Source organism: Lampris incognitus, chromosome 13 (assembly GCF_029633865.1).
Source record: "Lampris incognitus isolate fLamInc1 chromosome 13, fLamInc1.hap2, whole genome shotgun sequence".
NCBI lineage: Eukaryota > Metazoa > Chordata > Actinopteri > Lampriformes > Lampridae > Lampris > Lampris incognitus.
The window spans coordinates 14,888,534-14,914,203 of NC_079223.1; the positions used below are offsets into that span (position 1 = coordinate 14,888,534).

The 25,670-nt window shown below is 44.7% G+C and overlaps 1 protein-coding gene across 1 annotated transcript in view; it reads right to left on the minus strand.

Annotated features, from left to right (window-relative positions):
• Positions 1–25,670, minus strand: part of rin2a (Ras and Rab interactor 2a) — a 77,632-nt gene that overhangs the window by 27,188 nt on the left and 24,774 nt on the right. Inside the window, exons 3-7 of the mRNA XM_056291700.1 lie at positions 21,817–21,917; positions 16,183–16,393; positions 14,628–14,739; positions 5,686–5,758; positions 1,268–1,359 (exon numbers count right to left, since the gene is read on the minus strand). Coding sequence (XP_056147675.1) covers positions 1,268–1,359; positions 5,686–5,758; positions 14,628–14,739; positions 16,183–16,393; positions 21,817–21,917 — 589 coding nt within the window. The remainder of the gene's footprint in view (positions 1–1,267; positions 1,360–5,685; positions 5,759–14,627; positions 14,740–16,182; positions 16,394–21,816; positions 21,918–25,670) is intronic.

The window sequence follows — 25,670 nt, forward strand, 5'->3', positions numbered from 1 at the left end:
AAATGACTGTCGTCTATTGTTCGGATAATGAATGATGAGCAGAAAAACTGAAATAAACGGCGGCGTAATGTTCACCTATCTGCAGTGTGAAGGTCACACGCCCAAATCAAACCTCAATCCTTCAGCTTCTAAAATATGGCCAACACATCCGCTGCCTCTCAGTAACTGTAAGGATCAGTTCTCCCCATCGCCCAGTTGCCAACGATGTTAAACAACCAACTTTCTGCCACCTTCAATTCTGTCTGTGATCACATATTTTGTGTTTCAACACAGTGTGTAACAAAACAAACGTGTTGTCATGGACATATCTTTGTTTCTGCAGTCAGACAACAGCATCATTACAGCAAAGAAATTCAATCAAGTGTCACAAAATGCTAACTGGCTAACCAAGGCTAATGCTAATTTCTGGGCTGTTAGCAAACACACACACACACACACACACACTTCTATTTGGAAACCATCTTGTAATCTGTCCAAAAGGCATCTTTAAGCAAGTTTATTTCAAAAAAGGCAAATTCAATCCAAGCCAAAATTAAAAAATAAAAAAAAAATCCGGTGGGATGTGAGGAAGGCCAAGTCGCATAACCTATTTCCTCTCAAAAGCAAGTCTCCTCCACTAAATCCCATAAAAACGCTTTGGGCGTCCAAGTAGCGTAGTGGTTTATTCCGTTGCATAACAACACGGGAGTCGGCGGTTCAAATCCCCGTGTTACCTCCGGCTTGGTCGGGCGTTACTACAGACACAATTGGCCATGTCTGCGGGTGGGAAGCCGGATGTGGTTATGTGTCCTGGTCACTGCACTAGCGCCTCCTCTGGTCAGTCGGGGCGCCTGTTCAAGGGGGAGGGGAAACTGGGGGGAATAGCGTGATCCTTCCATGCGCTACATCCCCTTGGTGAAACTCCTCAATGTCAGGTGAAAAGAAGCGGCTGGCGACTCCACATGTATCGGAGGAGACATGTGGTAGCCTGCATTCCTCCCCCGATGGGCAGAGGGGGTGGAGCGGTGACCGGGACGGCTCGGAAGAGCTGGAGTAATTGGCCGGATACAATTGGGGATTAAAAGGGGGAAAACTGAGAGGAAGAAAAGCCTTTATTGCAAAAAATGATGACCGTGTTGTATCTTCATCATGGTCTTTGTCACACACTAGTAAATTCACACCTAAATACAGTTCTGTCATCACTGTGATAACTGGAGGGCTGGTTCCAATCCACTGACAAAAACACTCTTGTCAAGTTTAACTAGATGAGGAAACAAAAAAATCAAACCTGCTCCAAGTTTGGTGACCTCTTCCAGATCAGCAGATGTTTTAGCTGAAGCGATGGCTTTTGGAAGCTTCAGCGTGAACGGCAACACATCCCTGGAAACAGGAAACAGAAATCAATAGACTGTCAAGATAATTGTAGCAGACTGTAGTCTTGAGAGACGAGACAATTTATCTGTGCAGAGGAATCCAGATTCTGAAGGCTCCACTCTCATTGGCTATCTGCAATGTCAATCACAAGTGTCCCACTTACGGATGACACGGGTGAATTGGGGTTTTTTTTCAGTCTGTGAAGTTTACACCATAACATCACTTTGAGACCGGGCCATTGTATGTGAAGAGTAGTTTCATGTGGATCTGGTTTTCTGGTCGCACCGTTTCAGAATTGACCGCCCCTGAACGTCATCCCAAAGCAAAAGTCTGTGACTGATCGTCGTGAATGTCATCAAAAAAGCCTTCTCCGGTCAAAGCAGGCTGCTCCTGAACTTGATAAACAACAGTGTGGACCAGACTTTATTCCCATGGTCTAAAGTCTGGCTGCCAGGCGAGGCAAGGCAGACCTCATCACATCCTTTACAAAGAATATGAGCTCTCGCCATCATGTAGAATGTACAGGTTACCTCGCTGTAAATCAAATAAGTATGCTGTATGTTTTCCTCAGTGCCACTGTCAATTATGCACCTGAACAAGAACAGATAATACAGGTCAACCATAACTGTTTATCCTGCCCTACTTTGTTTTTGTTTTTTTGAGGGGGGGTTGGATCCCCCCCCCTTTTTCTCCCCAATTGTACCTGGCCAATTACCTCACTCTTCTAAGCCGTCCCGGTCGCTGCTCCACCCCCTCTGCCGATCCGGGAAGGACTGCGGACTACCACATGCCTCCTCAGATACATGCGGAGTCATCAGCCACTTCTTTTCACCCGACAGCGAGGAGTTTCGCCAGGGGGTTGTAGTGCGTGGGAGGATCACGCTATTCCCCCCAGTTTCCCCTCCCCCCAAACAGGTGCCCCAACCAACCAGAAGAAGCGCTAGTGCAGCGACCAGGACACATACCCACATCCAGCTTCAAACCTGCAGACTCGGCCAATTGTGTCTGTAGGGATGCCCAACCAAGTCGGTGTAACACAGGGATTCAAACCGGCGATCCCCGTGTTGCTAGGCATCGGAATAGACCACTACACTATCCGGACACCCCACCGAGATGCTATGTTTTTACTGTACCTTATTTATCCATGCATCTTGTTTAATTTACTGTTTTATTTTACACAGTTCACCGTTTGAACCATGTAGGTGGAGTATGGATGTCAGATGAAGGACGTGTGTGTGAATGGTCACAGGAACCTTGTTGTCCAACGTCAAGTGACCCTAACCTTAAAGAGGTCAAATAAGGAGGTGGATAAGAAGGACTGAAAAGGAGAGTGAAGGCAAAGTGACTGCAGGCCTGTGAGTCATGATACTGGAAGAGGGCTTGCCATGTTATGGGTGTGTGCAGTAATTCTGGCCGAGCCGCGGACTCAAACCACACCGAGGCCTGGGGGTAACATTCCTCAGCAGCCTCCCTCCTCCCTGTGGCTCTTTTACACGCCTCTCTGAAGCATTCACTGAGTTTCCAAAGCTCTCAAATGAATTCAAATCAGGGCAATCCTAACAGGAAATTAAAGCTGCAGTGCACAACTTTCCACCATTAATAAGTGTTTATTTCCTCCATGTGAGAAGTGGAGGTGATGTGGTGGTGGTGGTGGTGGACAGACAGCCAGTCTCCCAGTAGAACAGTGTTGGGATATAGTTAGATGTAGGAGGCAGAGAGAAACAGACCTGTTGACTCTGATTATCTGGGACTACAAACCAGGTGTAGCAGCCGTTGTGGCTGGTGGGCCATCAGCTCAGCAGGAAACAGTTCCCACCCTTGTAAAAATGGATCCTGGGGCCGAAGCTAACAGACAGTCAAATGTAGTACAAACTCCATCACACTATATGGGAACACTGGACTGGGGAGTGTCTCCAACCATGACACAGATGACTGGTAGTGTGATGGAGCCTGACTCCATCGTACACATGGAGAACATAAACTTTTACTGATGGAGAAAATACTGAATTGCAGCTTTAAACGTACAACATTCTGAGAAAGTCAAAATCAATTCTTCTTGTACATTCTGGACATATCACAAATGGATATCATCATTTTTTACATGACTGCAATTCTGCCGTGGATTCACATGCACTCAAAAGTGACGTGAATTCGGGGGCGTCCGGGTGGTGTGGCAATCTATTCCATTGCGGAAATGTGTTGGAAAGGGAAAACATCGCCCGCTTCTGTAAAAGCACAATTCCAGCGTCCGGGTAGTGTGGTGGGCTATTCCATTGCCTACCAACACGGGGGTTGCCGGTTCGAATCCCTGCATTACCTCCAGCTTGGTCGGGCGTCCCTACAGACACAATTTGCCGTGTCTGCGGGTAGGAAGCCGGACGTGGGTATGTGTTCTGGTCGCTGCACTAGCACCTCCTCTGGTCAGTCAGAGCACCCATTCGGGGGGGAGGGGGAACTGGGGGGAATAGCGTGATCCTTCCACGCACTACGACCCCCTGGTGAAACTCCTCACTGTCAGGTGAAAAGAAGTGGCTGGCAACTCCACATGTATCGAAGGAGGCATATGTGGTAGTCTGCAGCCCTCCCCGGATCGGCAGAGGGGGTGGAGCAGCGACCGGGACGGTTCATAAGGGTGGGGTAATTGGCCGGATACAATTGTGGAGAAAAAGGGTGCGGAAAAAAAATCCAAAACGAAACAAAAAGTGAGATGAATTCATCAGAATCTGGCTTTCAAATCCCTTATGTGAAGTGACATTAAAATGCCCAGTTTACACTACCGTTCAAAAGTTTGGGATCACCCAAACAATTTTGTGTTTTCCATGAAAAGTCACACTTATTCACCACCATATGTTGTGAAATGAATAGAAAATAGAGTCAAGACATTGACAAGGTTAGAAATAATGATTTGTATTTGAAATAAGATTTTTTTTACATCAAACTTTGCTTTCGTCAAAGAATCCTCCATTTGCAGCAATTACAGCATTGCAGACCTTTGGCATTCTAGCTGTTAATTTGTTGAGGTAATCTGGAGAAATTGCACCCCACGCTTCCAGAAGCAGCTCCCACAAGTTGGATTGGTTGGATGGGCACTTCTTTGAGCAGATTGAGTTTCTGGAGCATCACATTTGTGGGGTCAATTAAACGCTCAAAATGGCCAGAAAAAGAGAACTTTCATCTGAAACTCGACAGTCTATTCTTGTTCTTAGAAATGAAGGCTATTCCATGCGAGAAATTGCTAAGAAATTGAAGATTTCCTACACCGGTGTGTACTACTCCCTTCAGAGGACAGCACAAACAGGCTCTAACAGGTACTATTTAATGAAGATGCCAGTTGGGGACCTGTGAGGCGTCTGTTTCTCAAACTAGAGACTCTAATGTACTTATCTTCTTGCTCAGTTGTGCAACGCGGCCTCCCACTTCTTTTTCTACTCTGGTTAGAGCCTGTTTGTGCTGTCCTCTGAAGGGAGTAGTACACACCGGTGTAGGAAATCTTCAATTTCTTAGCAATTTCTCGCATGGAATAGCCTTCATTTCTAAGAACAAGAATAGACTGTCGAGTTTCAGATGAAAGTTCTCTTTTTCTGGCCATTTTGAGCGTTTAATTGACCCCACAAATGTGATGCTCCAGAAACTCAATCTGCTCAAAGAAGTGCCCATCCAACCAATCCAACTTGTGGGAGCTGCTTCTGGAAGCGTGGGGTGCAATTTCTCCAGATTACCTCAACAAATTAACAGCTAGAATGCCAAAGGTCTGCAATGCTGTAATTGCTGCAAATGGAGGATTCTTTGACGAAAGCAAAGTTTGATGTAAAAAAAATCTTATTTCAAATACAAATCATTATTTCTAACCTTGTCAATGTCTTGACTCTATTTTCTATTCATTTCACAACATATGGTGGTGAATAAGTGTGACTTTTCATGGAAAACACAAAATTGTTTGGGTGATCCCAAACTTTTGAACGGTAGTGTAAATCTTCATACCCGCTGTCCTCATCTGTTCAGCTGTATGAAAGGTTGCAGTCAAAAGCACCATTTGAATTATATCTCTCCAGTCTGTGAATGATTGCCGACTTCACACATCCTGTCTAATGACTGGATTCACAGCATGGAAAAACTATGAAATGTGTGAAGGTTTACACGCGATGTTAAATCTCTTGGTGAGAGTGTGGTGTGGTGTGTGGGTGGGGTGGGGTGGGGGATGAGAGGGTGGTGTGAATGTATATCTTCATCCAAAGATAATTAGAAGACATGGCAAGCGAATTTGGATGTATACTGATGCATGTGTGTGTGTGTGTGTGTGTGTGTGTGTGTGTGTGTGTGTGTGTGCCTCACCTGCTGATGCAACAGAAAGCCACCAGACGGAACAGGTCTGCAAAGCTCAGGCCAGATCCCTCCAGGGAGAAAGCTGTATTAAAAGAGAGAAGAAAAAAAAAACAACGTCATCAACCAAACCATAAGAAACTACTTTTTACCATCAGCCCAAAACACAAGGGCATGGAGCGTCGGTTGGTTAACTAACTCGATAACACACAACTCAGCAGGAAAGAGGAGACGGAAAAGTTTCCAATCAGCCAAGTTTCCAATCAATAAACCCATCTGTCAGAATGAACCGCTGTGGTCTAACCATCCATTAAACCAGCAGGAGGAGAACCAGCGCGGCAGATCGCTGCTGTGAGGTTTTCCTCGACATCCAGAGTGCAAACTAAGAAAGTAAGAACTGGGAATAAAAAGGGGGAGAACAACAGCGGTGGAGACGGCGTTAACCCTCGATAATGAAGACCTTTACAAACCAACCTGAAACAACGACTGCAGGGCTTAACGAAGGAAACGAGATTAAACAGACAGATCGGGGGGGGGGGACTAACTACATTGTCACACATTTACAGCAGCTGTGAAACAAAGACTCACAGAAATAACATTACCTGAAAACATCACTGAAAGTTAATTCATCATTCACAAATGGCCTCATTATAACACCACCGATGTACAAACACAACCATGTGATTCATTAATTTATGAAATTTAAAATCAATTAAAGCTCCGGCTTTTATGAGAAAGGTGAACACAGGGACAATTTCTTCACAGTTTCCCTTCTATCTTCTTCTTTCTGGTGAAATATACATACATACACACACACACACACACACACACACACACATATATATATATATATATATATAGACAGTCCAACTTCACCAACAAGGAAGTTTAAAAGTTGCCACTTTGTTGCATTGATTTTTTTGTATCCTGTTGCGAAAATAAAAGCAGTTTTAGATCACACTCCATTAAAGGAAGTAAACAAACAATAAAAGACAAGAAACAAAAACGAAAGAAAGAAAGAAAGAAATATAAAGTGTGACAGACAGAAAGAAAGAAAAAGAGTAATAGAGAGAAAGAAAGGGAGAAAGAAAATGAGAGTGATAGCTATAGAGAGCAAGAGAAAGAAAGAAAAAGAGTGATAGAAGGAGAGAAAGAAACAAAGAAAGAAAAAGAAAAGAGCGATAGAAAGAAAGAAACAATGGAAGAAAGAATGAAAGAGAAATACACAGGTGACAAAAGAAAGAAAGAAAAAAGAAAATAAAGAAAGAGCTACAGATAGAAAGAGAGAGAGAGCGACAGAGAGAGCTGAATGCACTCGGCTGGTCTGGTCTATGTTGTATTGGAAACGTGTTTGTTCAGATGTTGGCACACAAAGAAGGCAGCAAAACCATGACCCAGATCCTGCCATGCCACCAGGACGGACTCTCATGGTTTGAATTAAGAGAATTTACATTTGGATCAAATGAATCGAATGTGAGAAAAACAAAAAGGCAGTGAATGGGGCGAAAGAGAGGGACAGATTTGTGTTTACAGAGTAAGAGCATGTCTGGAAGGCAGCAGGCCGGCCTCACATCTGAACTCCCTTTCTATCTGAGCTTTCTGGGGGGGGGGGGGGTTTAGAGTGCAGAAAAGGGACAGAGCACATTATACTTTGAGAAGATAATGATCCTAGCACAGTGGCCCAGTGGTTAGCACTGTTGTCTGTCTCACAGCAAGAAGGTCCCAGGTTCGAACCACAGGCCGTCCCAGATCCTTTCTGTGTGGAGTTTGCATGTTCTCCCCATGTCTGTGTGGGTTTCCTCCCACCATCAAAACGATATGCATGTTAGGGTTAATACTCCTGTCCATGCCCCTGACCAACGCAATGGAAAGAAGAAGTGGAGTTGGTCCCTGGGCCCTACAGTGCCCAATGCTCCCACACAACAGGATGGGTCAAATGCAGAGGAAGAATTTTATTGTATGCTTGCTTACGATGACAAATTGTATTACTTTCTTTTTTGCTTTTTTCATTCTTGCAGCAACATGATGGACTGCACTACATTCAGAAGTAGTTCACAGATCTAGAGTCAGTGTATCTGGAATTAGAGACACACCAATCAGATTTGTTAAGGTCAATTTTGATCACTGATTTTTTTTTTAATTGTGTGATCGACTGATCACCAATCAATCGGCAAATTTAAAAAATGAATTTTACAAGCTGCACTAAGGATGGAAATAAATGCAAATATAAACATTACCAGTAACCTAGCTGTGCTTAACAGATAACCACACATAACTAAATAGCATTTAGAACAACACAGTCAGCTAGACCGCCTCAGTCATTTGCCCTTAGTACGCCTATGGGCATGAGTGGAAGACATAACTTGTAAAAATGCATGTAGGCCTGGCTGTCAAGTATTCAAATCAATGCACAAATCTTCCCAAATTAATACAGCACATACCTGACATTTTCAGTATATTCATTGGTTACAACTGTCCTTATATCCATTATCCTTCATATCCATAATCAAACAGGCCTCTTTCAATTAAATATTCTCCTTTGCTGTTTGTTACTATGGTCATCCCCTGTGAAAAGCTTTTAAAACAAACTCAGCGGTTGTAAACTAATGACAGATTAAAATAGCTTTTTTTTTTCTCAAGAAAATAATCTTGATTCAGTAAATCTAGGAATACTCCTTTTAGCTCTAGCCATCGGCGGCCATCGACAGTCCCTTAAAACAAGCGAATGGGAAATAATTCTGAAAAGTCCTGCGGGGCAAATGATGACGCCTGTTCTGGTCTTCACATGTCAAACGCCGTGGCAAAGAACACCAAAATCATTGCTCCCCCCCCCCACACACACACACACACATCATATTATCATCCTTACCGATTGCCCAGTTGAAATGTGATCTACAAATATCAATCATATATTTTGAATGTATATCTGCCCATTCTGACCAGTGGCCCAACCATTGGTGCAACTCGGCTTGTTATTTTACACTCTTCTAAACCCAAAACCACAGAATAACTGGTTTGTTCAGCGACTGGTGTTTTCATGAACACCGACAGTTTCCCAGTAGCTGCTGGGTGAAGAAGGAATAGTTGTTGTACTGACCCAACTTCATGTATCTACCTAGTAAAACCAAGTTTATCTATTAAATAGTTTCAGCAGAAGTCTGACATGAACTGTTTTAAGTAAAACAAGGGACTAGCAAGCAGATAAGGACGACAAAACAATAATGAAAAACCACAACCCAGTAACCACTATCCCGATTTCAACAGGCGGCTACGCGTTAGCGCTCATGTAGCTCCAGACATAGCCAACTAAATATACGCCACTACAATGTTTTTAATTCGTTATTACATAATGATGCATCACCAAAATAACTTCAGCTGTCTAAAATACACAATGTACGGCCATATATTGTGCTAGAATACTTTGTATTGCTTTTTACTCTTCAGCTAACAGATGTCAGCTAGACTTTCACATTTCAACCAGATTTAGGCCGACTGTTTTCGCCTCGACTGTGCACACCATTTAAACACCATTTTACATCGGTTAAAGGCCTTTTAGACTTTTAAGCGATGTAAAACTGCTTTGTGGGCAGAATAATAATAATCCAACAACACGTTTAAATAAGGACTCATTATCCAGGACGGGGGTAGTAGTGTGGTTGCGGTCGTCTCCATGTGCATGTGCAGCAGTTTATGAAGGAGGACGATGCAAAACCTTTCTATCCATTTCTCCCGCAACGCTCCCACCCACTTTCTGATCATTATCACTTCGCTGTCTTTCTCTCCCAGGTCGGTATTTGTAGATCCTCACATTTCCTCAGACTCAGCGATTCTGTCTTTAACAACAGAACTACATCTCTTTAAGTGTCTAGTACCAGTCATTTGTCTGAGCCGATGGTTTTTAATGTAAAGTACTTGATTATTCTTCCAAAGGATCAGGGTGAGATTTTTTTTTTTTTTTTGCCCTCATTACACTGTGGGACAGGAAGTGCTGTTGGCCTGAATTCAAGGTAGTCTTACTGCGGTGTACTGAGCTCGTCACATGTTGCTGCAAATTTACCATCATATTCAAAGCTTCTTAATGAATGTGTTTGGGGGGGAAAAAACAGCCTTTCTTCCACTTTTCCAGTCAGTTCATTCATGTGGACCAGCTGCTACTTCATGTTAATGATAATAATGATGATGATAATAATAACTTTATTTATATAGCATTTTCTTAACAATGTTATAAAGTGCTTCACAAAGGCTTAAAATAATAAAACAATAAATCAAAAATAAAACAATAATAATACAATATAAATGAAATGAAATAAATCTAAATACACACAGAGATGAAAGCTTTTTTTTTTATTACTGTTTTAAGAGTAGATTTAAAAGCAGTGATAGATTTAGCAAACCTAATCTCAACATGTAAGTCTTTCCAGAGTTTGGAGGCCCGGACTGCAAAAGTGCAACAACCCTTAGTCACCAATCAGGCTTTGGGGCGACCAGTAAGCCACTATCAGCTGACCTAAGAGGGCGCCCAGGCTCATATGAGGTTAATAGATATTTCAAATAATTAAGGGCCTGGTCGTGTAAAACCTTGAAAGTCAAAGATAAATATGTTTAAATTAGTGCGATAATGAACAGGAAGCCGATGCAGGGGGGCCATGTTGGCGCGGTTGGTTGTGCACGTGCCCACGCCTCTAACGTGCACACGAGAACATCACCCACGGGGTGAGAGAGAAAGCGAGCTGCAACAGGCCTCAGCACTCCTCACCCGTGTGCAAAAATGAAGTTTCAGCAACTAATGAGTCACTTTATAGCAGAATTCAACACGCTCTGCAGTGTGAGGAGGTTGCTCCACATTTTGCACACCTCCACAAAAAGATAAATAGCCGCTTTTCTCTGATGTGTGAAGCCTTTGTCTGACCAGGTGATCCTCTTTACAGCCAAACCATGAACTCAGGAGATCTGGCTTGGTAAAGACATTTACAGGTTTACTCAACACCATTTTCAGTTGCCATTAAAACTGTGGCGCTAACGGATAAAAGTCCAAATAGATTAATAGAGACAGGTTCTGATGAATAAAACATAAGCCACAGTGGGTAAACTTTTGGATACTTCAGCATAAATCTTTGTAATAACACCAGAAAAATGTCACCTGTCCAGGTGAGACCTCCGTCAGCCCTTTGGAGTCATGCAACGATAAGAGGTGTACACATACGGGTACATTTCAGGTAGGGCTGTGTATGGCAGGAAGCAGAGGGGAAGCAAGTGTGAAGAATAAATACAAAACAGGTTTGACTAGAAGTCTAACTGATGTCATTAAGACGCATGAAGGAGAGGAAAAACCAACCACAAAATACCCTAATGCCACCTCCTACAGGGAAAACCCACCATCTGATGGTGAGCCAAGAAGCTATTTAGACTTTAACTTCCAGCAAATCACCGGAGATGCCAGAAAAAGAAAAAAGAAAAAAATTGACAGTATTTTTCTTAAGCAATTTAAAAAAGAGAGAGACAAGTTAGTGACATATTAACACAAATAAATGGTAAATTTAGCCTTTTAGCATGGCTAATAGTATGAATATTAAAATAAAAACAACCTATTGTACAAATTGTGAACTTTTATAACACACATGGGTGATTTTTTCGCAAAATGTCAGTCTATCCTTCCCTAGGTGACGTTGTACATCCATTGTGTTCGGTGGCCATAAGAGAACAAGGCGAAACACCAAAATACACGCTGAAGGCCTTCCATGCTGCTCAGAAAACCGTCTCTTAATAAGTTAAAAAAAAAAAGTCAACCCGTTCCTTCATTATAACGCAAGCAGCTGAAATGCGGGCAGAATTTTCTGGAAGAAAAATAACGTCATCTGCATTTTAACGCAACGCTCTTCCTATTCTTATCCCTAGCTGACACAAAAATACACACAAATAGCACAGACGGCTGTTTCTGTCACCAACGCCCTGGTTTAAAGTTCATCTACTGGTTAAGCCTCTGACTCACTCCAACTGAGATACTGTTCGGGAAAGCAGCTCTTAAAAAAAAACACAAACCAATTTAATAAGCTTGACCAGACCTTTAATAAACCCAGGCAGGCTTAATCCTCAGTCAGAATGAACTTCAGGTATGCAGCAGCAAAGCCGGCTGAGGGACACCTGGGGATGTTTACTTCTGGCAGAGAAATGATGGGTTTCTTTTTCCCTTTTTTTTCATTTTGACTCACAAGCCAGTGATTTTCATGCAGTTCAAGAAGAAAACAAAATCAAATCACAAATGAGGTCAGCCAATGGACACAGACTTTGAGAGACCCCCAAAGGCCGGGTTTAACGAATTAATTTCAAACACATGCGCGCACACGCACGTGCGCGTGTTTGATTTTCTATATTGTGTGGACCCCCACTGACTACTCTTATTCCCTAACCCCTAAAATCTGTTTGTCTCAACATCTAATGCAGGCAGAGCCTTGTAGATATGTAGCCTTGGTGTAGTTTCAGCCTTAACAGGGCCACAAAACAATTCATATATGTATGTTCTTTCTACGGCGGCACGGTGGTGCAGTGGTTAGCGCGGTCACCTCACAGCAAGAAGGCCCAGGGTTTGAGCCCCGGGGCAGTCCAACTTTGGGGGTTGTCCCGGGTCGTCCTCTGTGTGGAGTTTGCATGTTCTCCCCGTGTCTGCGTGGGTTTCCTCCGGGTGCTCCGGTTTCCTCCCACAGTCCAAAGGCATGTAGGTCAGGTGACTCGGCCGTACTAAATTGTCCCTAGGTACGTGGGTGTATGTCAGCCCTGTGCGTGATGGACTGGCGGCCTGTCCAGGGTGTCTACCCTTCTGCCGCCCAATGGCTGCTGGGATAGGCTCCAGGATCCCTGCAACCCTGACAGCAGGATCAGCGGTTCAGATAATGGATGGATGGATGGATGGGTGTTCTGTCTATCTGTTTTCCTTCAAACGGAACAAGGACTTGTTTTGGATGAAAACTGTAGCCTTTCTGGCTTTTTTTGTGGAGAGCTGATTTCCATCCATTATCCGAACCGCTTATCCCGCTCTCAGGGTCGCGGGTAAGATAAGTGGTTTGGGTAATGGATGGAAATCAGCTCTCCACAAAACAAAATAAAAATTCACTGGTCAATTTTACAGTTGATGTCAAGTGACTGAACCAGCCAACAGAAGTGCCTTGGTTCTCCTTGCCCACCATGTCCTGTTGTCAGTTCTGCCTTGCTGTTTGTATGTTTGGTTTTTGTGTGAGAGTTTTATTATACTGGCTGCAAACTAATTTCCCTGTAAGGGTCAATAAAGATGCTTTGACTTTTTTTTTAAACTTTTGATAACTGGATCCTTCCAGGAATTTTCCCCACCTGTATGAAATCGTATATCATTCATGTTTGTTTGGCATCTTTAGTCTTCTGAAGAAGCTGCCACATTAGAATGTGTCAAGACCTTTTTTCTTTCACATTTCAAGGGACTTCAAATGAACATTTCGAAATTGCTCTTTAACATGCGACTCAGACTTTTAACTTCAAATAACCATGCTGCTTCAGTTGAACTGTGTTGGTCCTAATCCTAACCTTAACCCAAGTCCTCCAAACCCTAACATTGACCAATTGAAGACCGGCCAAAAACGTCTTTACTTAAAAAAATTTTTTTTAAATTCTCACTATCAAAAATAATGACAACTTCCCGCCTTGTTTCTCTGATTCTACCTTTGGAGTTTGGTCCTCGAAGGGAATCAAGTCACTGTCTAATTTATACGTCGATGGAAAATTCGGTTCATTTACACAACTTTCCCAAATGTACAATCTGCCAAAATCTCACTTTTTCAGATATCTCCAAATCCGACACTTGGCCCAGAAAAACATTACTTCCTTTCCAAATTTGCCAACAAACAATACAATCGATCACATTCGTTCTCTATCACCACACTGCAAAGGCTTAATATCAGTTCTTTATGAGAGAATAAGTAATATCTCCCCTCATTCATTGCAAGTTGTTCAGAGACTTTGGGGAGAGGACCTTAAAAATGACGGATGAAGTCTGGGAGGCTGCACTTGGCCTAATACACACCTCCTCACCATGTGCAAGACACAGCTTAATACAACTAAAGGTTGTTTTGTGACCAATGCTAGACTAGCCAACATTTTTCATGCAGACCCTTCCTGTCCTCGCTGTAAAAGCCAACCAGCAGATCACACACACATGTTCTGGTCTTGCCCCAACCTTAACACATTTTGGACCAGTATGTTTAACGCCTATAGCAAGATGCTTCAAAAATGCTCCTCCTAACCCCATATGTGCCCTATTTGGGTCTGGTCCAGAAACTCGTACCCTTAAAGGTAAAGCACATGTAATTATAGCATTTACCCCTTTGCTTGCTAGACGTCTCACTGTTCTCTCATGGAAGCAACAAGCATCACCTCATTTTCCCAGATGGATTAAAGACATTATGCAGTTTTGGAAACTTGAGAAAATCAGAGACACCTGTCAAGGCTCTATACAAAAGTTTATGAAGACGCGGACCCCCTTTTTTTGAGTATTACAAGAGCTTACAAATCCCACTCAATAAGGAAGATCAGAGTTAGACCGAGACGGCAGAGAACCCCCAGCCCCCCGCTTTTTTTGTTGTCTGTTTATTTTCCTTTTTCTTTTTTCTATATGTAGTATGTGTGTATTATTATTATGAATGATATGCATGGCAAGATATATGAGCAATCTGTGTACTAATCTATGTATATGGATTAGGTAGTATAAAGCAATTATGGTTATGTAGTTCCATATACATTCACGTGTATGTGCATAAAAATGAATTGTGAAAATCAATAAAAATTGATAAAGAGAAGTCCCCCCCCCCCAAAAAAGTTCTCACTCTGATAGTTAAAAACTCAAATTGGTCCTCACAAAGGTGGAAGTACAAACACACACACACACACACACACACACACACACACACATAGAGAAAGAGTTTCCATCTTACTGTATTGACTCTCCTTGACGGGGAAGTCTTTGACACGGGAAGCCGAGTCTCCATCCACGCGCAGAGAGATGACCTTCCTCTGCAAGCTGGCGGACTTCCTCACCACAAACGACTGAACCGAAGCAGGAGAAAACACTGGTTAGCGTCATATCGACTCACTTCACTTTACAGCACAAAGTCTTCTGTTCTCCATCCATGTTGTGAAGACTGTCTTTGTGTACGGAGAGGTCTCGGTGTTTTTTAAAGGCTCACATTGTAAGGCTTCCATCTCATGAATGGGAACGTTGTAATAAAAACGTCTGAGACCATCTGAGCTACTCTAGCAGGGCACAGTAGAAGTAAACATGGAGTTATAGCTTTGCTCCGTCATTAATATATGACCGACTACATTTTTAAAAAAAACGATTTAGTTAGGTATGCTGAAAAGTAAAAACCCTCTTTCTGAAACCACACTGCCATTCAAACACTGAGTGAAAATCAAGCAAAGCTCTGAGAAGTTGAAATAAAAAAGTTTGCTTTTCTGTTTGCCGTTTTTACGTTAATTCCTCCGACTGACAACTCCTACTGGCCTTTGGTGGAATTGAAAAATACCATTTCAATAAACCTGACCCACAAATTCTCTTTATCAATACACCAGAACTTTCCACCTCAAAAAAACTTTTTTGACTCCCCCCCTTTTTTTCTCCCCAACCGTATCCGGCCAATTACCCCACTCTTACGAGCAGTCCCGGTTGCTGCTCTAGACCCCTCTGCCGATCCGGGGAGGGCTGCAGACTACCACACGCCTCCTCTGATACATGTGGAGTCACCAGCTGCTTCTTTTCACCTAACAATGAGGAGTTTCACCAGGACGACGTAGTGTGTGGGAGGATCACGCTATCCCCCCCCCCCCCCCCGAACAGGTGGCCCGACCGACCAGAGGAGGCGCTAGTGCGGCGACCGGGACACACACACCCACATCTGGTTTCCCACCCACAGACACGGCCAATTGTGTCTGTGGGGATGCCTGACCAAGCCGGAGGTAACACGGGGATTCGAACCGGCGATCCCCATGTTGGTAGGCAACGGAATAGACCGCTATGCTACCCGGACGCCCCCCTTTTTTGACATATTTAAAGGCACAATCAGTAGTGTCTTGTGCCGCCACCGCTATGTGGAGTACTGCAACAACAGGAACGCTCAACTGACAAGTAACATGACGCATCTCACCATCAGGTCAATATTGTGAATCTGTTTTGAGAAACAGAGACAACTGAAAGCCTCAAAAGGATTGAAAGCAACGCTGCATCGGCTGGATTTCTCATTCACAACTAATAAAGTGAACAATGTTTATGAAGTGAAGTCTGACCAAACCAACAGAAGAAGTGGGGCAGATAGCTGCTGTTTACATCAACCGCAGATTCTACCTTTTAAGATTTTTTTTTTAAACCTTGGGTTATCATTCATCCTTTTTTTAATATCTGCACAAAACCATGCTGATGTAAGGACAGTTTAACGTGACGTTTTAGTTCAACAGTGAGGTGAATGAGGTGCAGAACTGATTTGGCACCCTTACCCCGATGGGCTGGCTCTGCAGAATGCGTCCGGCATCCTGGTGGTTTAAACCCAGCAGCAGCCACACAGAGTGGGTCTGAACCAGTCTGTCCAAAACGCTCATCCGCCGGTGCAGAGAGTCGTAGCCTGAGTCCCTCGCTCCCGCCAGCCCCACCCCCATGGCACTACAGGGGGAAGCGGGCAGGAAGAGACCACCCACCTCTCTGTCGAGCCTGGAACAAAGATTGGGAACAAATGATATCACATGGCAAAGACACAATTAAATATAAAAAGATGTGCAATGCAATGTCAGATATCGGGTTAATACTAGGTTAAAATTGAGTATTGGAATCAGAGATTTTACCCAAGACTAAAATCTTACACCAAAAGTTATGAATAACGCATCATAAATAAAAGCAAAATGGCTTGATTTACTATATTTTTGCCGCATTGAAGTCTGCATTTCTTTAATGATGACTAAATTTTGTAATTGACCGTCACTGAGTCAAGAAAGACAGAACTGAGTTTAACGATTATTTCGAAAAACAAAATAGCCGAAAGCTTATTCTTAAGCTTTGACCCTGTCCTAAAGGTAAATTTCTCAGGAGTCAAACATAATTAAGGCGGATGTAGGCAACTTTTTTTGCTTTAACTTATCATTATGAAGTAAATGTTGACTGCAGTGTAATGGCTATAGAATAATGACAACATCAGCGTTTAGACTGGTTCCATATAAGCCTCTCTTTCACTCGCTTTCACTATGCAACTCTGTCTGCCACTGGGTACGATCTCGCAGGAAAATTAAGGCTTGATTTATGGCACAAAGGAAGTGCGTCAACCATTGCGCAACCAAAACAGGAAGAGGACAGCCTTTTTGTTTTCCCTGGTAGCTATTGGTAGCTATCCCCCCATTGCGGAAATGGCAGATGGCGGAGCAACAGAAGTGACAGTGGAAACTCTACATGGCATCAGAAAAAGAACTGTGTTGATGAAGGAGGCAATGAGGGAGAGTGATAGAAACAGAGGTAAGACAGAAGTGAACCTCAGATGGACATTCACTCAATGGAGAGAGCTCCGGAGTTGTATCAAACTCTGTTTCCCCGTCGAAATCTGCTTCCCTCTAGTCAGACGAAAGTGTTCGCTTGGAAAAGGGTTAGCTATCCGTTACTATTAGGTTAAGGTAAGCCTTAGGTTGTGGAAGTTGCACTCCAAGGGTCTCTGCAACTAAGTTCCAGAGCTCAGATGAAAACTTTTGATCCTGACGACTGCCCGGGCTACTTTGATGGAAGTCATCGATGACAATGGGACGGCTTCCAGCCATCGAGTTGCCCTGTCCATCATTGTGGAGGAAAGTAAAACCGTGGGAGGGGGGCAGGGGGCCAACCAGGTCCACATTTACATGGTTGAACCTCCTTTTGGGCACCAGGAACTGTGCCAGGGGGGCTTTGGTGTGGCAGTGCACTTTAGAGCGCTGGCACTCAACACAGGTGTCAGCCCAGTCTCTCACATCTTTTTTGAGCCCATGCCAGATGAACTTGGCCACCACCAGTCTTTGAGATGGCTTTTTGTTCAGGTGGGAGAGGTCATGGACAGTGTCAAAAACACGCCACCTCAATCCAGTGGGAATGACAGGCCAGGGCTGACCCATGGAGACGTCGCACAGGAGCATGGTACCAGCATCATCGAAAGCCACGTCCTCGAACTGCAGCAATGAGACAGCCGTCCTGAAAGCCTGCAAATCTGGGTCGGCGGCCTGGTCAGCTGGCACGCAGGCGTAGTCAAGTCCCAAATGGATGGCCCCCGCTATGGCCCAGGAGAGGCAGTCGGTGACAAGGCTGGTTTTGCCAGCAACATGCTATACATCCGTGGTGAACTCCGAGATATAGGAGAGTGTTGCTGCTGGCGAGCGGACCACAGCTCAGCCACCTTGGCCATGGTGAACATCAGTGGTTTGTGGTCCACAAATGCCATGACCTGGCAAGTCTCCAGCAGGGAACGGAAGTGTTGAACAGTGAGGTAGAGGGCGAGGAGCTCCCAATTGAAGGTGCTGTACTTCCATTCACTGGGGTGTAACTGTCCACTGACGAAAGTGAGCGGCTGCCAAGCACTGTTCACCCACTGCTCGTGCACTGCACTGACTGTATAGTCCAAAGCATCCGTGGTAATGGCAATCGGAGCCTTGGGTGACGGGTGCGCCAGCATTGTTGCATCAGTCAGAGCAGTCTTAGTGTCCACAAATGCCTTGTCCCTCTCTGTGGACCAGTCAACAGTGTGCTTGTTGGCCTTGCCTTTCAGGGCATTGTACAGGGGTCACATGAGTTAGGCAATTCTGGGGATAAAGTGGTGATAAAAGTTCACCATGCCAAGGAACTTCTGCAAGGACTTGACTGTGAGAGGTTGCGGGAAGTCACAATGGCGTCCACATTTGATAGTAGGGGTACCACCCTGTCTTTGGTGATTCGGTGTCTGAGGAATTCGATGGTGGTCAGCCCAAACTAGCATCTGGCTAGGTGGACGATCAGCCCGTGCTGGCTGAGCCGCTTGAAAAGTGTCTGGAGGTGAGACAGGTGTTCCGCTTTGGAGGTGCTGGCGATGAGCATGAAAGGCAGGTCCTGTAGAACTGAATCCATGAGGCGCTGGAATGTCTGCACAGCATTTTTGAGGTCTACTGGCATGTGCAGGAACTCGGAACAGTCCAAATGGGGTGATCACCACCATTTTGGGGACACCCAGTGGGTGGATGGGCACCTGATGGTATCCACGGACGAGGTCCACTTTGGAAAAGATGGCTTTTCCAGCCAGGTGGGCGGAAAAGCCCTGGATGTGTGGGACTGGGTAGCGGTCCAGTGTTGTTGCATTGAGTCGGCGGTAATTGCCGCACGGGCACCACCCACCGCCAGGCTTTGGGGCAATGTGGAGGGGTGAAGCCCATGGGCTGTTGGGGTGGTGAATGATGCCGAGGTGCTCCATATTCTCAAACTCCTCTCTGGCGGCGGTGAGTTTGGCTGGGTTGAGGTGCCGAGCCTCAGCATAGACCAGTAGGCCAGTGGTAGTGATGTGATGTTCCACTCCACGCTTGGTGGTGGATGACGAGAAGGTGGGCTGCATGAGGACCAGGAACTCAGCGAGAAACTGGAGAAACTCATCTGCGGCGGAGAGCATGCTAGACTGTCTGATGGAGTCTGCTCCGCTGAGAATGCACGCATATGAACAGAAAGTGACAGCATCAATCAAGCAGTGGTTTTTGACATCCACCAGCAGTCCATAGGAGCATAGGAAATCTGTGCCGAGGAGGGGGACGGCCAATTTTATCATGACAAAGTCCCAACCTAACCACTGTCTGCTGAAATACAGCTCCACATACCTAGTGTCATAAGTGTGGATGGGGCTGCCGTTAGCAGCTTCCATGGGGGGGGGGGGCATATCCGCAGGACAGGACGTCTACTCTTGATGCGGGCAGTATGCTCCTCTGTGCACCTTGTCACATGGGAACTGCTGTCCGGAGATGGTGTCTTGGATGAACAGCAGCCTGCCAGTTCTGCTGACGCACATGGCCACTACTGAGCACCAGCCCCAGCATTTCCCACCTTGCTGAAAACTACATGGAGATCAGCATCGATCGAAACACAGGCTGGTAAAAAGGCTTGGGCAGGAAAAAAAGCGGCCGCATAGTGCTGTTGACCAGCCAGGAAATATTTATCAGCTTCATTAGCCAGAGTATGACAGTCAGTGATGGCGGTGTTCACCAAAGCAGCCCGCACCTGAGAAGGCAGCTGTCACAGAAACCGTTGAACAAAGAAGAAGTCAGGCTTGTGCTCTCCCAGGAGATCCAGCATCCTGTCCATGAGTTCGGACGGCTTACTCTCACCGAGGCATTGTAGAAAGAAGAGCTGGCTGGCCCGCTCAGCATCAGAAAGTTCAAAAGTTTTCAACAGGTGAGCCTCGAGTGTCTCGTATTTATCCTGCTGCAGAGGATTTTTTAGGAGGCTCACCACTCTGGTTGCTGTTGAACTCCTGAGAGCCAACACCACATAATAGTATTTTGTGGCATCCGCGGTAATTTCCCACAATGCAAACTGCGCTTCTGTCTGGGCGAACCAAGCCGAGGCTGACTACTCCCAGAACTCCGGCAATTTGAAAGAAACTGCATTAGTCGTCATGTTCGTGAAGAGCTGTCTCTGGAAACATCCAGCGGACAAACGTCGGGGTCACCAGTGTGGACGTTGTGAGAAAACATAGACAAACAACTTCTCTCTTTGACTATACTAACGCGTGTCATTTATTATCCTTGCACACCTCGCCTCCCTCAGCATAGTGCTGCGTTATCATGGCTACACCCTGAGCTTTTAAAGTGAGCACATCAACTTAATTAATATAAACAACAGGCTATGGTGAATTATGTCCATAAATCCATTAAGCATCCACTACAAGGTTAAGTTTAGGGTTAGGTTGAAGTTGCGCTTATCAAGCATCCCGGTGTTGAATCGAACTGGCTAGGGGGAAACAGATCTCAACATGGAAACAGAGTTCAATACAACACCCGGGACTTGAGAAGGTCCCAAACCGACATTCAGTCAGCATTCTTTCTACTGGATCAGTAAATAACACAACCTGCCTACTTATTAACACTACCGGATGTTGTACTCTGCCTTTATTATAGCACTGAGATTGGGGTTTCTAGCTCAGATTGGGATTCTTATAGTTGTTTCTTGCTTTGGAACCCATCCTGACTACACAAAAAGGACAGCGGAGGTAAATCTGTATCAGAGAGGTGCGTAGGACAGGAGGGAGGGATGGCTTGGTTGGCACATTTAAAAAGACAGACGAGTGGAGACCTGTGGATGATTTAAACTAGATATATCTTTTCACAGAGAACAGACCATAGCCAAAGGACGGAAGGGAGAAAGTGGGCAGTTTCCTTTCTTAAGAATGGAAAGAAATCATGAAAACGTTCGTGATGATAAAGAAGAACGTCTGTCAATTTGACACAAACCGAAACTGAGCCGCCCGTTTCCTCATCAGTCAGTCTCTGACGTCAACAGAATTACCTTAGAAGAGGAATTAATAACCACGAAGGATAAAGGTACTCTGAGGGGAGAAAAGGAAGGGATACGCGCAAACATATTTACACAGAATTCACATGGACACATGTGCAAAACACACACTGACATGTATGTACGGAATACGTGTATTCCGTACATACATAAAAATCTTATATATATGTGTGTGTGTGTGTGTGTGTGTGTGTGTGTGTGTGTGTATATGTATATGTGTATATATAATCCAGTGAATCAAGTAAATTTTTTATTAAACAGTACAAGCCCGTTTCATTATATATATATATATATATAAAATTCATTATCAATTTCTGAAAGGATCACAAAACTGGGAATTTATTAAACAAGTAACTGACAAAAATAGCTGTCAATTTCAGTTTGAGAGCAAAAATAAAATAAATCAACAAAAGGCAATCAATGTTTGCCGAGTCTCTCTGTACTTTTTTGGATCACAGAAAATGACTCCCAGATATTTTCTCAGTGGTCCATTAGTGGGTTTTTCTCTTCAGATTCACAGGTTTGTCAAGAGCACCTCCCACTGGCGGGAGTAGGAGATCACACCCAATTAAACCAAATGCAAGGAAAGGGTCCTGGCTCACCCGAGGAGTCTGTCTGTCTCCCGGTGTTTGTCCACCGGCTTCGTCTTCTTCACCAGCTCCTTCTTCAGAGTCCCAATCTCCAACGCAAATGAGTCAATGAGCTACAACACAAAGAGGAAACACAGAAAGTTTTACATTCAACAGAGACGACATGTACATCTGCTTCGAACAGGTAGACACACACAAACACACACAAACACACACACACACACGCACACAGAGTTAAGTGGATTTAGAATTTCATCAGATTATTCGTTAAAATCATTTTATCACCAAATTAAGTATTAATTAATCAACTATAGAGGCCCTACTTTCTGGTTGCAACAGTCAACTTCAGTGCACTTTTAGAAATATCCCTACTAAACGAATAAATACAAGTGAGTTTCCATTTTACTGTTGTACTGGGACAAGGTAAGCCTTAAATCGATAGTCTAGTTCAACCTAACTTTCTAAATACTTCGTAAATACGTTTTTAGTATGCGTATAAGTCAACTAAAAGTACACATTTCACTTCCAAAAGCACACAAGCATACTTAGTTAACTTTAAGTACACTTGCAAGTACACTTCTATAAACCAAAACTGGGTCAGTTAAGTCCCACTGCTGGGATAGGCTCCAGCATCCCTGCGACCCCGACTGGGATAAGCAGCTTGGGTAACGGATGGATGGGTAACATAGCATACTTTTTTTTTTTTAATTTATTTCTGATTTTTCCCTTTTTCTCCCAATTTAGTGGCCAATCGATCCCTATTTTAATTCAAACACCCACCCTCGTATTGTATGCGTTCGCCAACTGCATCTCTCCGGTCGGCAGTCTCGAAGGAGACGCCTCGCCACTTTCGTGACAAGGTGACTCCAGGCCGAACCACTGCTTTTTCCGACACACACAGAGACGCATTCATGTGACGAACACAAGCCGACTCCGCCCCCCTCCCGAAGACAGCGCTGCCAGTTATTGCTGCTTCATCAAGTCCGGCCACAGTCGCATCTGACGAGACCAGGGCGCGAACCCCTGGTCCCCAGTGGGCAACTGCATCGGCAAACATAGCATACTTAAAAGTAATTTTTTTAGTTCCCAAGTTACTTTACATTTTACACTTGCGTATACTTTGAAAAATAAGCATAAAGTTAACAACTTTTTCTAAAGGGGAGATCTCCATTTGACATTTCCCTCACAAATTTCACGTCACTGTGGCATCTCATCACATCCGTGTTAAGTCTGAGCCTGTTGTGCCGCATCAGGGTTTTTTTCTCTCTGTTTACAACTCTTAAGCGCCAGTGCAGCGACCAGGACACATAACCACATCCGGCTTCCCACCCGCAGACACGGCCGATTGTGTCTATAGGGATGCCTGACCAACCTGGAGGTAACACGGGGATTCGAACCGGGATCCCCGTGTTGGTGGGCAACAGAATAGACCGCTACTCTACCCGGACGCCCCGGGATTTAGTATTCTTTTACTTTAAAATGTACTATCATGCAATCTGAGCCGGCCTGTCTAAGCATCACTGCCAGGGCCAGCGGTTTATCCCAAAGTCAACCTTCAGGTCAGGAAATCTCTCTCTCTCACTCACACACACACACACACACACACACACACACACACACACACACATTCAAGCAGCCAAAAAAAGAAAAAAACCTAAACACTATTAAAGACAGAACTATAATTCACCTATTAGTGTATCCCAGAAAAGTTGAATCGGCTCATCTTGTGTCCAGATGAACCGATTCAACTTTTCTAGGATCTCAACATCTGGATTACTGAGCATGCGCTGAGACACCTATTAGTGTAGGTCTCACCTATTAGAGTAACCTATTACCGACATTTAACAATGGTGCTTAACTGGACCCAGTCCATCCCTGAGTCACAGAGTTTCAGTTTATCGGAAAACAAGAGTGGGTCCCCGGCAACTGATTTCGCCTGGGAGCCTCTTCACTGTCACATTCCAGTCACTGGTTTCATTTCCCACTTGCAGAGCTGAGTTGTGCAACATGGAAGTCGGGTTACATCAACTCAGAGAGACAGAAGAGACTATGTGTTGACGTTTCAGGAAAGACTCATCAGCTCATATATCTGGGATGGCACACTGTATGTACCAAATCTAACTATACTGCAAATACTATGTGTACTGCTCCAGTGCATCAACATGAGTAGAATTGTATTTACTGTGTCTACCTGTTTTTATTGTGGGCATTTAAAGAGCATTAAGAATGACTGTGATCGAGGGCAACGTAAACACAATACACATGTACACTGTGATCACGTAGACTAGTGTTATTTCAATTGGTCAAAAAATTGGGATCAGGGCATCCAGGTGGCATAGCGGTCTATTCCGTTGCCTACCTACACGGGGATCTCCGGTTCGAATCCCCATGTTACCTCCGGCTTGGTCAGGCGTCCCTACAGACACAATTGGCTGTGTCTGCGGGAGGGAAGCCGGATGTGGGTATGTGTCCTGGTTGCTGCACTTGCACCTCCTCTGGTCAGTCGGGGCATCTGTTCAGGAGGGAGGGGGAACTGGGGGGAATAGCGTGATCCTCCCATGCGTTATGTCCCCCCCGGTGAAACTCCTCACTGTCAGGTGGAAAGAAGCGGCTGGCGACTCCACATGTATCGGAGGAGGCATGTGGTAGTCTGCAGCCCTCCCTGGGTCAGCAGAGGGGTTGGAGCAGCGACTGGGATGGCTCAGAATGATGACACCAGAAACATGACGTAGCTCACCATCGGGTCAACATTACGAATTTGTTTGAGAAATGGCGACTACTGAAAGCCTCAAAAGGAAGTCAAAGCGATGCAGCATCGTCTGGTTTCTCATTTGTTAGTAATAAAGAGAAAAACACTTAATGACGTCTGACCAAAACAACAGCAAAGCGGGGTGGACAGCCGTTGTGTGCACTGACTGTGAATTGTGCCATTAAGAAAGGGCCCTGTTAAAAAGGATGATTTTAAGGCCTCTTGCTATGGAATAAAAAGCTAGTCACCGTCCGAGACAAACAGGAGAGTCCTATGAAACAAATCTTTGGCGATTAAAGTGGAGTTTAATTTGACTTATTTGGCTGCGGCAGACATGCTGGCTCTGAAAAACAGGATGTGTTATGGAGCTGTATGATGGGTTTTACATGGAAACTATGACTAAACAGACTGACATAAACTGAGTAAAATCCCCTAGTGACATACATACACCCGATAAAAACCACCTTTAAATGGTTGTTTTAAACATGCTATAGAAATAAATGTTGACTTGACTAACTCACAATCTGTCATCCATAAGAAGTCACAAGGAAAGACTGTCTTCTTAAACCTTTCTGTTTCTCTACCTTCACATCTGCTGCGTAGCTGTGGGTGGGCCTAGGTGGGTATGGGCCCTTTAAAAATCCAAACATAGACGGTGTGCATGTAAACCTCTTTTCTAGTCTGGACCTTAACTCTGACCGGGCTTGCATGGGTCCCCCTGCTCCAGCGGCGCTACATGGCATCCGTCATCATGTGCGCTGAGGGCTGATGGAGCGGCAGCGGCAGCAGGAGCTGTCGGAGTTGGACCCTTCCTTGACCCAGAGCCTAGGACAACTGACCCGGTGTTCTCCTGGTGTCAGTGGCCCTGTGTGTACCTCTATCCATACGCTTGATTAATGATGCTGTTGCAACTGTCAACTGTGTGTGCGTGAATATGTGGCCACGTGCCAGGCTATGCGATGTGTCAGGCTATGCGATGTGCGAGGCTATGCGATGTGTCAGGCTATGCGATGTGTCAGGCTATGCGATGTGTCAGGCTATGCGATGTGTCAGGCTATGCGATGTGCCAGGCTATGCGATGTGTCAGGCTATGCGATGTGTCAGGCTATGCGATGTG